This window comes from Prorops nasuta, unplaced genomic scaffold, assembly GCF_024137725.1.
Source record: "Prorops nasuta isolate Cenicafe-Biocafe unplaced genomic scaffold, Cenicafe_Pnas_1.2 PNAS00011, whole genome shotgun sequence".
In the NCBI taxonomy this organism is placed as follows: Eukaryota; Metazoa; Arthropoda; class Insecta; order Hymenoptera; family Bethylidae; genus Prorops; species Prorops nasuta.
Genome location: NW_027116808.1, coordinates 6,948,423 through 6,962,424, shown reverse-complemented (window position 1 = coordinate 6,962,424; position 14,002 = coordinate 6,948,423). Strand labels below are relative to the sequence as shown.

General features: G+C 38.1%; 1 protein-coding gene across 1 annotated transcript; it reads right to left on the bottom strand.

The window, feature by feature from the left end:
- Positions 1-339: 339 nt before the first annotated feature.
- LOC136777314 (uncharacterized) lies at positions 340-2,623 on the bottom strand. Its single transcript, XM_066733482.1, has 3 exons — positions 2,612-2,623; positions 2,209-2,435; positions 340-2,137 (listed from the first exon to the last, which is right to left on the bottom strand). The coding sequence occupies exons 1-3, from the start codon at positions 2,621-2,623 to the stop codon at positions 340-342; spliced, it is 2,037 nt and encodes a 678-aa protein (XP_066589579.1).
- Between the last annotated feature and the right edge of the window lie 11,379 nt (positions 2,624-14,002).

The following is a 14,002-nucleotide window of genomic DNA, read 5'->3' as shown; positions in this document are numbered from 1 at the left end:
AAACAGGAAGAGGAAGAAAGGAAAGAGGGAATAGGGAAAGATGCAGGAAAAAGGAAAGGTGGAAAAGGAGAAACGATTACACAGGAAGAAAGAAAAAGAGAGGAAAAGTAAGATAGGGAGCAGTAGAGACAGGAGATAAAGATATAAGTGAAAGAAGAGAAGGCATTTATGACGGTAGAAAAGAAGAAACAGTAGTGAAAAACAACGTAGAATAAGAAAGAGGAAAGAGATGCGATTAAAAGTAAGAGGAAAGAAATAGGATAAAATGAAACGTGTACGCATAAAAAAAGATTAAATGCAGTTAATAATAGCTACAAGACTTTAGTTCAATTATTCTGGTCATTCATCTGTGTGTATCATTAGAGCAACGATATATTGAAGATCATCCACCTCATTTTCATCCTCATCAGAAGAGCTAAAATTACTGAAAATCGTATCAGTTGCTAGCGGCATTTTATAACATTTACCACGAACTTGATTCAAAGAAATAGAAACTGCATCTGCGCTCAAACCTTGACATTTATATACATCTAACAATACAGACGGTATTCCAACGTCATAAAATTGTGATACATTTAAAAATTTTCTTATAAGTAAATTATACGTTTCATCGATTTTAACAATTTTTACAATAATACAGATACTACCATCAAGTAAAATGCAACAATTGTCTCGTATTCCACAACTTAATATAAAATTAGGCCATTTTACACTTCCGGATGGACATTTTACTGTATTAGTTTTTCGTTTATCATGTATGTTTAATTCCGTAAATCTATTAAACAATTGTTGCAATGGATAAACCGGTTTACGACAATATTTTTTAAAAATTGACATATTGTTTTCAAACGGAAAGGCTGAAAAGGAATTTAAAGAACCATATCGCTTGAAATCATCTGCTAAATGTAAAAGTCCATGTACATTGTAACTAGCAAATGTTGGACCGTAAAGTGACTGACAATTAAAAACAAATTTTTTTAAGGCGACTTCTGCAAAGACGGCAAGTTCTGAACAAGGCGAATTTGATAATAAGATCCTAATAGCAGCATGAAGCATCAGAAAATGCTTAAAAACATTATCGTTTAATAGATTTATCATTACGACAGGACCTGTATATATTAAAAATTGCCTACATTCGGTCGCCTTGTATTTTGTATAATCGTTTAAAAACCGTGGACGTCTGGCAAATTCATAAGGACAATATTTAGCTATTGATTTTAATCGATTATTCGCTGTATTTATAAGTGCACCTGATAGTTTAGTTTGTTTATTATATTTCCCGGAAACCCAAGCAGTTATAAGTTTCTTCGTTACACCTAGGCATACTAGGTGCATGTATTCGAATGGAACTTGACTAACCATGCCCAAAGGTAATAATGATAAAGGACTTCTGCCTTCTTTATGGTGGTCTTCGCCTATATATAATCTTCCATATTCTTCATCTGTTCTAGGAACATGATCTACTGTGTTAAATACAAAACGGCCTTCATTGTACACACCACAAACTTTACACTTTGAGCATGGTTGCATTGCCATATGGCCTCGATGGTTCAAAATAAAAGCTCGGGCAGGAGCATCGGCTACAAAACATCTTAATTTAATTTCAATAGTAGATTTATGATATCGAATACCGCCATTATTAATAATCGTATTAATATCTTTAACAAACATTTTAAAGAATTTATTCGCATCATTTGGTTTATTGGGGCCTCTATAAATGCCTGCTACAATCGGTTTTGTATTTGAATAATTTGCTATTCTGCATTGTATTGGCCATATTTGCATTGTATTCGATTTATCCAACGTGCAGCCATCCGTGCTTATATCTAATTCTATTACTGTTACATTCTTCAACGAAGCTTTCTTTAAGCATTCTATGATCTTAGTTTCAATGTTAAAGTGTAAATATTCTCCTGGCTCGACTTGAAATAATTCTAGTGGTTCTCGAGGTGTGTTGACAATAGTTCTAATATCTTTAGGTAAATTATGAAAACAAGAATGACTTCGCAGCAGATGCAATATACTATTTCCTTGAACATGTGTTAAGTTTATTTCTACGAAACAAGAAGCTAATTTTTCTTGGAAAGTTTCTTCATAATAGATACAATCACTAGAGTCACTAGATTCATTACATGAACTTGAAAATGAGAAGGACGCAGTATTTCCATTACTATCAAAGTATCACTCAATGTAGATGTTTCAGTTAACTCGCAATTAACATTTGATTGAGTAGCAACATTAATACTATTACAATCTGCATTTTCCTGTAATACTGAATTCCTAATATAGGTTCGATTTCTTTTCGCTGAATCAGACAATCGTTGTCTTTCCTTTCTTCTAAATTTTTGTCGTGTTGATAGTAATTTTATTGGTTTTCGAGCAATCTGCAATTTTTCAGCTATAAATGATCTTTTTGATTGAAAGTTATGCGAACTCTATGTGATACACACAGTTCGTAGACGATCATATATTTGTATTGTATCATGCATGAAACTAAGAAAATCAACTTTATATTTATACTGTAGGGCGTGTGGAATCGAAAGCAGTACTATGTGGTTTGCAGAAAGGCGTGCTGTTAAAATAATTTACAAGGATTCTTAATCTTGCTTACCGGAAAGGGCATCTTAGTTTAGATGATGCAAAATTAGTAGCTTCATATAAAATTAGCAGCTTCAATGTGAATCCATCTTACAAGATCAGCATTTAAAGACAGAATCTGAAAATAATATAATTTATGAACTAATAGCCGTAAGAAGTAAGTTTCATAATTGTAAAAATATTGATTTACATTACCTAAACGCACTAGTATTGAAGAAATTTCAGTGTCTCTTGTCGTAAAGTACAACGTATAAGCCTGAGGGTACAGAACGCACTTCAATTGTCTATTATTTAATTGTTCGCAGGATCACCAATAATATTAATACACTATGCACAAACAATTATGCTATATTGTCTATTGAAAGTTAATAACTCTACCATTAAGCTGCAGTAGATGACTATTAGAGAGGTTAGGTGTTACAAAATTTTTGAGCATCGCCACACACTGATTCTAATTCTTTTTTCAGCATCAAAATTTTTGGGAGTTAAATTAATTGGACAGCACTTATCACTGAGAATACTCTATATTCTCTTGTATAATTATCACCGGTTACAGATAGAATCTGAAAATAAAATAATCTATGAAACACTAGCAAGAAATATAAAAGTTACATTATTACATATATATTAATTTACATTACCTGAAAGTACTGGTATTGAAGCAGTCTCAATACATCTTGTCGTATAGTCTAACGTATAAGCCAGAAGGTAGAGAACGCACTTCTATTGTCTTGTATGCAACAGTTCGCAGGATCACCAATAAATCTGCTATATATTGTTTCTTCAAAGTAAACTAATCTTCTACCAAGCTGCAATAGATGATTTGTAGGTTACCTGTCACCAAAGTTTAGATCTCCGCCACACACTGATCCTAATTCTTTATTCTACGTCAAAGATTTTGACAATTTTAGTAACTGGACAGCACTTATCACTGAGAGTATTCCATATTAATTTATAAATAATTTATGAACTACAAGTAATAAGAAGTATGTTTCATAATTAGATACATATTTTTTTACATTACCTGAAAGTAATGGTATTGAAGCAGTCTCAATATATCCTGTCGTATAGTCCAACGTGTAAGCCAGAAGGTACAGAACACACTTCAATTGTCTTGTATGCAACAGTTCGTAGGATCACCAATAGCACTGATACACTTTACGTAAATAATTCTCCTGTAGATTGTCTCTTAAAAGTAAATAAATCTTCCATAAAGCTGCAGTAGATGATTTGTAGGTTAGCTGTCACGAAAGTTTAGATCTCAGCCGCACAGTGATCCTAATTATTTTGTCAGCGTCAAAGATTTTTACAATTTTAGTAACTGGACAGCACTTATCACTGAGAATACTCTATATTCTCTTGTATAATTATCACCGGTTACAGATAGAATCTGAAAATAAAATAATTTATGAAGCACTAGCAAGAAATAAAAGTTACATTATTACACCTATATTTATTTACATTACCTGAAAGTGCTGGCACTGAAACAGTCTCAATATCTCTTGTCGTAAAGTCCAACGTATAAGTCTTAGGGTACTAAATGCACTTAAATTGTCTTTTACGCCAAGTTCGCAGGATCACCAATAATACTAATACACTATGCACAAATAATTATGCTATATTGTCTATTGAAAGTTAATAACTCTACCATTAAGCTGCAGTAGATCAGTATTAGAGAGGTTAGCTATCACAAAATTTTGGAGTACCGCCACACAGTAATCCTAATTCTTTTGTCAGCGTCAAAATTTTTGGGAGTTCAATTAATTGGACAGCACTAATCACTGAGAATACTCTATATTCGCTTGTAGAATTATCACCAGTTACAGAAAGAATCTGAAAATAAAATAATTTATGAAGCACTAGGAAGAAGTAAAAGTTTCATTATTACTTATATATTGATTTACATTACTTGAAAGTGCTGGCATTGAAACAGTCTCAATATCTCTTGTCGTAAAGTCCAACGTATAAGCCTGAGGGTAGAGAACGCGTCTCTTCGTCTTAACTGCTCGGAGGTCCACGTGAAAAAGGAAGATTTCCGCTAAAAATTGCGCTAAAGTTGATGCACTTCCTTCACTTTCTTTTCTATTGCAGCGCCACACTGATTAAAAACATAAAACATCGGAGGCGGTCAATTTGAAAATTTTTTAATAACCCGCTAAAACTTTTAAATCGAGCATCAGTCGATACTGGAGTTGATTTCATTTTGCAGTTACGCTATAATTTACGCTGGTGCAATGAAAGTAACATATTTTCTACCTGAAAATTATTTTCTCATGTTATAAAAAAAATTTATATTCTTATTTTATAAAGAATAAATAAATTACAATTATTCAAAGAATTTAAGGGGTTAATTTATTTAAAATACACAATTTATACGATCGATATACAATACATAAAATTACATAATTATTTCTAGATATTTTCAAAATTTAGATGTCAATATGGGACCAATATGCTTCCTGCTTTTGCATGCAACCAGTGCTCGAAATCAGCGTGTAATATAACATCAGTATTTGGATCGCAATACATTATCGAAAGATGCTTATACAGGGTGTAACGAAACGACCGCCTTTTCTCGTAACTGGAGGTTCGGGGTGACAAACTGAGTGCACGTGTAAAATTTCGTTCGAATCGTTCAAGAGGTTTAAAAGTTATTTCTATTTAAAAATCACCCTTTTTCAGTCCTTTTCGAACGACTTTAACTGCATAATGGAAAGTGGAGAAAGTGAAAAACAATTGATGAGCACCCAGCTAGAATGTAAAAATTATCGATCGCGTGCGGTAATACTTTTGCTATTTATTTCTTTAATCTGGCTATTAGATTAATTTTAAAAATAACAAAATCCTTTACATTACAATTCCAATTCAATTCAGTACAAGCATCATTGACTGATTTGATGGAAAGAGCGAGTTGACGCAATGTAAAGGAAAGTATCAAAAGCTAAGATATCGCGCGAGCGCAATGATAACTTAACAGACAATGCATGAGGGCATTCTCTTTCTACTAACGAAGCTAAAGGGAATGATTCAAAATCAATACATTGATGAAGGAGAAAACTAAACTCACCCATTAAATGTTCTGCAAGTTCCTTTAAATCGAAGTTTTTGAAAAAGCTTCAAACTGGCTCCTCGATGATTTCCAGAAAGCACGCTATCACTGATTTTGCATTTAAACACTTGTGAATTTAAACAAATTAGGTATTAACCTACGTTTCTTCAAAACACTGGTGAATTTGACACTTTTGAACTGTTTGAAGTAGGGTGATTAAGAGTGGTCGAAACGAATTATTGATTATTCTATCTCTCTGTGTCTCTCTTTTCAGCCTACTTCAAACAGTTCAAAAAGTGTCAAATTAACCGGTGTTTTGAAGAAACGTAGGTTAACACCTAATTTGCTTAAATTCGTGAGTTCTTAAATGCAAAATCAATGAAAGTGTGCATTCTGGAAATCATCGAGGAGCCAGTTTGAAGCTTTTTCAAAAACTTCGGTGTAAAGGAACTTAGAGAACAATAATGGGTAAGTTTAATTTTTTCTATCATCAATGAATTGATTTTAAATAATTCTTTTTACCTTCGTTTGTAGAAAGAAAATGCCTTGATGTGTTTCCTATTAAATTATCAGTGCTGTCGCGTGACATCTTACCTTTTGATACTTTCCTTTTCATTCTATCTTCTCCCTCTTTCCATCAATTCAGTCAATGATACTTGTATTGAATTGATTTGGAATTGTAATGAAAAGGATTTTGCTATTTTTAAAATTAATCTAATAGCCAAATTAATGAAATAAATAGCAAATGTATTATCGCGCGCGATCGATAATTTTTACATTCTAGTGGGGTGTTCGTCAATTGTTTTTCCACTTTCTCCACTTTATTATGCACAGTTAAAGTCGTTCGAAAAGGACCGAAAAAGGGTGAGTTTTAAATGGAAATAACTTTTAAACCCCTTGAACGATTCGAACCAAATTTTACACGTGCATTTGGATGGTCACCCCGAACCTCCAGTTACGAGAAAAGGCGGTCGTTTCGTTACACCCTGTATTCTGTATGCAGGCTTGCTCTGAATTCAGATGACAAAATTACTCCAATATGCGTCAGATTCTACACGCAAACAATGCAGGAAATTAACGCGAAATATTACATCAGTATTTGCATAGCAATACATGATCGAAAGATGCTTAAATTCTGTCTGCAGACTTGCTCCATAACCAGAGGATAAACTGACAACTATGTGCGCCATCTTCTGAAAGCAGTAAATGCTCGAAATATTCGCTAATTCTGTTCATTGCATTTGATGAAGCACGATCTGTGCGCCAACTGTTCAAGTTTATGCTGGCAGAGTATGTGAACAACCCTTGTCGTTTCCTGCTTTAGCAGGGATGGTTATCTGGGTGAGTATGCTTATAGTATTGTTCAAACCTGGATGATCAGATCCATCGTTCTGTTCCACCAAAGCACAAACTATTTCCACATCACAATGTGAAACATAGCCCAAAACTGTCCAACAATGGTATTATGTCAGTCAAAAGAATCAGCCAAAAACTAGGAAAAGGAAAAATAACGCTTTGTAATCGTATTACTTATAATAAAAATTATATATTGAGTCCAACAATAAATATTTTACTATTTAGGTGTTAAATTAGAAGCCAAAAGGGCCACCACCAAGCTCGCTGCATCCTTGAACTGTCCATTTTCGAACTTTTGGTGAAATTCTCACAATATTTAACTGGAATTAAATGAGTTTAATACATCCATACAAAATATACTACATTTGCGTAATTTTTGTTCTTAGCTAAGTACAATATTCACAAACCTAAAAATATGAGTCTTTTAATAGCTAGCATACAGGGTCTCCTAAATTTTTGAGTAAATCAGAACATTCCAACTTGCTATTATCGGCACAACATCTTAAGAATTGATCAGCAATATGACAAATGAATCCAGTATCTTGCCCTTTCTATGTCCATGTAAGAACATTTCCAATTCGTCCTCGTTTAATGCACTTTAAACCTTGGATCCTGCAAATATTAGTAATTAATACAAATTTTTTAAATATATAATTATTGTCAGTATCAAGAAGTAGATTAAATTACTTACCAACATGGTTCGTGTTACTATCCTTGACAATATCTATTATTTTAGATATTCCAGATTCACATTTCATTGGCAGTGATTGCAACAAGAATTTCAAACCTTGCTTTGCCTTGCCTTTAACAATGCATCAGATAAGTAGGACCACGTTGCCAGGAGTGATGGCTCATTAATGTACTGCCATATTCTAGTAGAAAGGATTCGTGTATTGGTTTTCTAATCTTAATTTGATTTTTATCCTGAATATAAAGCTTACCAATATTATAAAGTCCATCGAATGTGCTGAGAATCACCCATTCTCATTCATGTTTTGTATTGAGTATGCTTATAGTATTGTTCAAACCTGGATGATCAAATCCATCGTTCTGTTCCACCAAAGCATAAACTATTTCCACATCACAATGTAAAGCATGGCCCAAAACTGTCCAACAATGGTATTAGGTCAGTCAAAAGAATTGGTCAAAACCTAGGAAAAAGAAAAGTACAGCTTTGTAGTCGTATTAGATATAAAAATTATATATTGAAACCAATAATGAATATTTTACTGTTTAGGTCTTCAATTAGAAACTAAAAGGGCCACCAATAAGCTCGCTACATCCTTGAACCTGTCAAAAGTCTCGTGTATACTAGGGCCGCTGTAACGTGAGAAATCAAGCATACCATTTGAAAGAGCAAAATCTGAAAACAGCAGATTTAGGTTGGCAACGTTGAAAAAAAATGACGTCATTACGTAGATCAGACTGAGTCAAGAAATTGTGAAATGGTAGTACATCCACGTGGTTTTGACAGCTGTCAACTGGTGCAACCTGTGCATTTTAACAAAATGTACAAGGACACACAGAAGTATTACAGATCCATAGGATTGTGTCTTTCGCTTCTGTATATAGGAACATTCAATTGGGATATCACACATACTAAAACTGCTACTGAATATGAGTATAATTGTATAAACAAACCTCTATTGTAATATATATGTGTAAGAACAAAAAATAGATGCTTTATAATTTTTAAATAGTATAAATAAGAATATTAATTCAATAACAGTATGATTACAATTGTATAAATAAAACTTTATTGTAATATATATGTGAAAGAAGACAAAATAGATGCTTTATTACATTTAATTAATTTAAATAAAAATATTAATTCAATGACAATTATAGTATTAACTCTAATAAAAATGATTCCAGTATTAATTTCAGAATCCTGTACTTTTGTCTTACTGGGTGGGGCTATTAACACGCGTATAATTTAATATTTAAATAAATTGTTGACTTCCGTTTCCGGTGTGTGGATGGATGAATGTTGAGGAGTGAGTGGTCGTTTGAGGAGAAAATAGAAAAGGTTAGTGGAAAAGGGTAGAATAGGGAATAGAAGGAGGTGAAAGGGAAAGAGAGCCCGAGAGAAGGGAATATAAGGGAAGGAAGGGGAAGGGAAGGAAGGGCAGAAAAGGGAGAGAGAAAGAGTGGTAGGATTTGGAGGTTAGGTAGAAAAGCGGGAAAGTGAGAGAGGGAGATAGTGAGGTGATAAGGAGAATAGAAGAGAACAAGGACACCTAGCGGGGAAAAAAGGAAGGAAAAGAGGTCGGTAAGGTAGGAAGGAGAAAAGAATAAGGAAATGGAAAGAAAAGGAGAAGGGGGAGAGAAGGAAAAAGGGAAGAAGGAGGAAGTGGGGGGAGAGGCTGAGAGGGAAAGGGAAGGGGGGAGAATAAACATAGGGTGACTGTTAAGGGACAAAGGGGAGGGGGAGAGGAGGAGGACGGAGAGCATGGGTAATATGGAGGATTTTATGAGGGGGAAGAGAAAGGAGAGAGAGGAAGAGGGGGAGAGAGGAAAGGGGGACAGATGGGCCTTCAAAAAGAGTGCGAGGGTGACGAGATCGTCGATGAGGGGAGAGGAAGGGGGAATGGAGAAAGTATTACAGGCACTGGAGGGAATAAAGGAGAAAATGGATGGGATAGAGGAAGGAAAGAAAGAGATAATAAGGAAAATAGAGGAGGTGAGAGAGGAAATGAAGAAGGATAGGAGGGAGTGGAGGGGGGAGATAGAAGGACTGAAAGGAAGAATGGAGGCGCTGGAAATGAGGGAGAAGGAGAGGGAGAAACAGGAGGGATGGGTACGGAAGGAGAGCAAAGAACAGGAAGATGGAGTGATAGAAGAGAGAATAAAGAGGTTAGAATGGGAGAGAGAGGAAAGGGAGAGGAGGAGGAACAATGTAATAGTGTGGGGGATGGAAAGGGAAGAGGGAGGTGAGGAAGGAGTAAAGGAGGAGATAGGAAAGATAATGGAGATAATTGGGGTAAAAGGAGGGGTGAGGGAAGTGAGGGTGCTAAGGGGAATGAAGGGGGAAGGGAGAAAGGGGATAGAGGTGAAACTAGAAAATAGAGAGGTGAAGAGAAAGGTGATGGAGGGGAAGAGTAAATTGAAAGGGAGGAAGGAAAGGATAGAGGATGACTTAACGTGGGAAGAAAGGAGGATAATGGGGAAGGTGAAGGAGATAGCGGATGGACAAAGAAGGAAGGGGGAAAGGGTAAGGGTGGGATATATGAAGATATGGGTGAACAATGAGGAGTGGAGGTGGAATGAGTGGAAGGGAGGGATATGGAACAAGGAAGGGAGAGGATGGAAAGAGGAGGAGACAAGAGGAGGAGAGAATTTTGGGGTAAGAGAAGGGAGGGGGAATGGGAAGAGATAGAGGAAAGAGAGGGGGGAGAGGGAGAGAGGAGGGAAAGGGAAGGAGGGGGGAGGAAAAGGAAGAGGGGGATAGAAGAGAGAGAAAGGAAAGAAAAGAAATAGAGAGGAAGGGGAAGGGAATAGAAATAGTTTTTTGGAATGTGGCAGGGGTAAGTAATAAGGACGAGGATTTTTGGCAGAGGATAGGGAGGTGGGATGTAGTATGTTTAGTGGAAACGTGGTTGGAAGAGAAGGGATGGGGCAACCTGAGGAAGAAGCTACCGAGGGGTCATGAGTGGTGGGTGCAATGGGCGAAGAGACATGAGAAAAAGGGAAGGGCGAAGGGAGGGATAGTAATGGGAGTGAAAAAAGGGATGAATGGAAAGAGAATAAGAGAGGAGGAGGAGGAGGAGGGAATCATGGAAATAGAGGTGAAGATAGGGAGAGAGGAGTGGAGAATAACAGGGGTGTATGTGGGAAAAGGGATAAGAAGCATGGAGGATGGGTTAAGGAGAGTGGTGGAAAGGGAACAGGGAAGGAAATGTCTGATAGGAGGCGACTGGAACGCAAGAATAGGAGAGGCGAGGGAGGAGGAGGAGGGAGAGGTGGGAAGAAGGAATGAGGGAAGAAAATCGAGAGACAGAGTGATGAATGCAGAGGGAAGAAGGATGATAGAATTGATAGGAGAGATGGGACTAGAAGTATTCAACGGGGCAGTGAGAGGAGATAGAGAAGGAGAATATACATACATAGGGCATTTGGGAAGATCAGTGATAGATTACGTAGTGGGGGACAGGGAAACAAGGGAGGAGATTAAAGAGATGGAGGTAGAGGTGAGGGTGGAATCGGATCACTTACCGTTAGTGATAAGGCTGGATGAAGAGAGGAAGAAGGATGAGAAAAGAGGGAAGAAAGAGGGGGTAAAGAGAGGATGGGAGAGAGGACAATTAGAGAGGTATAGAGAGAGAACAGAGAGGATAGAAGGAAGAGGAAAGGAAGGGGTAGAAGAAAGATGGGAAAAGCTGCAGGAGGAAGTAAGAAAGGCGAGGGAAGAAGTGAGGAAGGAAAAGACGGAGGGGGGAGGGGAGGAGTGGGGGATGGTGGGATGAGGAGTGTAGAGCGGGGAAGAGGGAGTTAAGGAAGAAGTTGAGAAGGTGGGTGAGAGGGTACGAGGAAAAGGAGGAATACGGGAGGGAAAAGAGAAAGTACAAGGAGCTGTGTGAGGGAAAGAAGGAGAAGTGGCGAGAGGAATGGTACAAGGAAGTGGACGGTGTAAGAACAGAGGCAGAGGTATGGGAAATTATAAGGAGGTGCAGAAAGAAGGAGGTGAATAAAGTAGAAGAGATAGGAATGAAGGAGTGGGATGAGTTTTTTAAAGTATAGTTAGGGGGACATGGGGAGGAAAGAGAAGAGAGAGTGGAAGGTGAGAGATGCGGGAGAGGGAGGAAGAGGGAAGGGGGAATAGATGAGAAAGAAGTAGAGAGGCAGATGGAGAGGCTAAAAGGAGGGAAGGCGGCAGGGGAGAATGGTTTAGAAAATGAAGTATGGAAGTGGGGGGGGGGGGGGGGGGAGAGGAGTGAGAAAGGAAGTATGGAGAATATGTGATGGAATATGGAGAGGAGAGGGATGGCCGAAGGGGTGGGAGGTAGGGATAATTATACCGATAAGGAAAAAGGGAGAAGGGAGGAAAGTGGAGGATTACAGAGGGGTAACTTTAATGGACACGATGGCGAAAGTATATGCGGGGGTGTTATGAGAAAGGTTGGAAAAGGAGATGGAGGAGAAGAGAATGATAGGGGAAGGGCAGACAGGTTTTAGAAAGGGAAGAGGAGTGATGGAAAATATATACGTGTTAAACTAGCTGGTGAATAGGGAAATGGAGGATGGAAGAGGAGGAATGGTAGGATGCTTTATCGATATAAGGGCGGCTTTTGACAGGGTAGATAGGGAGATATTATGGAAAGTGATGGAAAGAAAAGGGGTAAGTGAGGATTTAAGGGAGGCGATAAAGGAGATGTATGAAGAAACGGTATGCAGAGTAAGGAGGGGAAAAGAGCTAGGGGAGAAATTCTGGACGGAGAGAGGGGTAAGGCAAGGGTGTCCGTTGAGCGCGAAGCTCTTTATTTTATATATTGATGAGTTAGAAGGAAGATTGGCGGAGAGGGCGAAAGGAGGAATACAACTAGGGGCAGGGAAGATATATTCGATGGCGTACGCGGACGACATTGTTGTGATGGCAAAAGAAATGGGGGGAATGAGAATGATGTTGGGAGTGGTAGAGGAGTTCCTAGATGGCAGAGGAATGGAGATGAATGTAGAAAATACTAAAATAGTTAGATTTGGAAAGAGGGTAGGGGGGGAGGTGAGGTGCAGATGGAAGGGAGGATGGATTGAAGAAGTAAGGGAGGTGAAGTATCTAGGATATAGGATGATGAGGAACGGAAGGCAAGACGGACATATAGGGGAAAGAGTGGGGAAAGCCGGAGCGGTGATGAAGGAGGTGTGGGGACTAGGAAAAAGGATATTTAGAAACAACGTGGGAAGAAGACTGTGGATGTTTGAGAAGATGATATGGCCGGTGATTGGTTATGGAGCGGAGATATGGGGTTGGGTAGAGAGAGGAAGGGTAGAGGCAATGGGAGAGAGGTTTATTAAGTGGGTACTGGGGGTGGAGTGGGTGACGCCAGGGTATGCGGTGAGGGAGGAGGTGAAAATGAGAAAGATAAGAGGAAGGGCAGGAAAGAGGGCATGGGATTTTGAAGAGAGGCTGAGGGAAGGGAAAGGGAACAAGTGGGCAAGGGAGTGTTTGAGGGAGATGGAAGGGAGAGAAAGGAGAGGAGAAAAAGGGTCAAGATGGGAAGAAGAGAGGAGGAGTTTGATTGAAGAATATGGAGAGAAGAGAGGCAGGGAGGGATGGGAAAACAAGGAAGAGAGAGAAAGGATATGGGAAGGAGTAGGGAGGAGAATGGAAATGGAAGAAGAGGAGGAGAGGAGAGGTAGGATAGGAGTATCAAGATATAATAGGTGATATAGGATAGTGATAGAGGAAGAAATACCGGAGTACCTAAGAGGAGGAAAAAGAGAAGGAGAATGGAGAAGGATAGCGAGGTATAGGCTGGGAAACGAGATGAGAGAAGGGCAGTATTGGAGGAAAGAGGAGGAGAGAAGGTGTAGGGTATGTGGGTGGGAGAGGGAAAGTTGGGAGCATGTATTAGGAAGATGTGGAAGAGGGGAGGAAGGGGATGAGGCGGGGGTGGAGGAGAGAATAAAGGAAATTTTGGATGGAAGTGGAAAGGGAGGGGAATGGATGAGAGAGTTGGATGAAGAGAGAAATGGACGGATAAACCGGAAGCGGAGGTCAGCGGAAGGATGAGTGAGAATAAATGAGAATGGAGGAATGAATGAGGCGTCTCTCTCTCTATGTCTATGTATATGTATAAGAAATATGTATAAGGAATAAGAAAATAGTGTGAAGTAGGTTTAAGATAGTATAAGTAGATGTAAGGAAATAGAATAAGGATTGTAAGAAAATTGGGGCGAACCCCGAAAGGGCGCTCAGGAGAAAATAAAAAAAAAATAAATAAATAAATAAATTGTTAATATAAAATAAACATATCGTAACGTCATGAATAAATAGGAAGG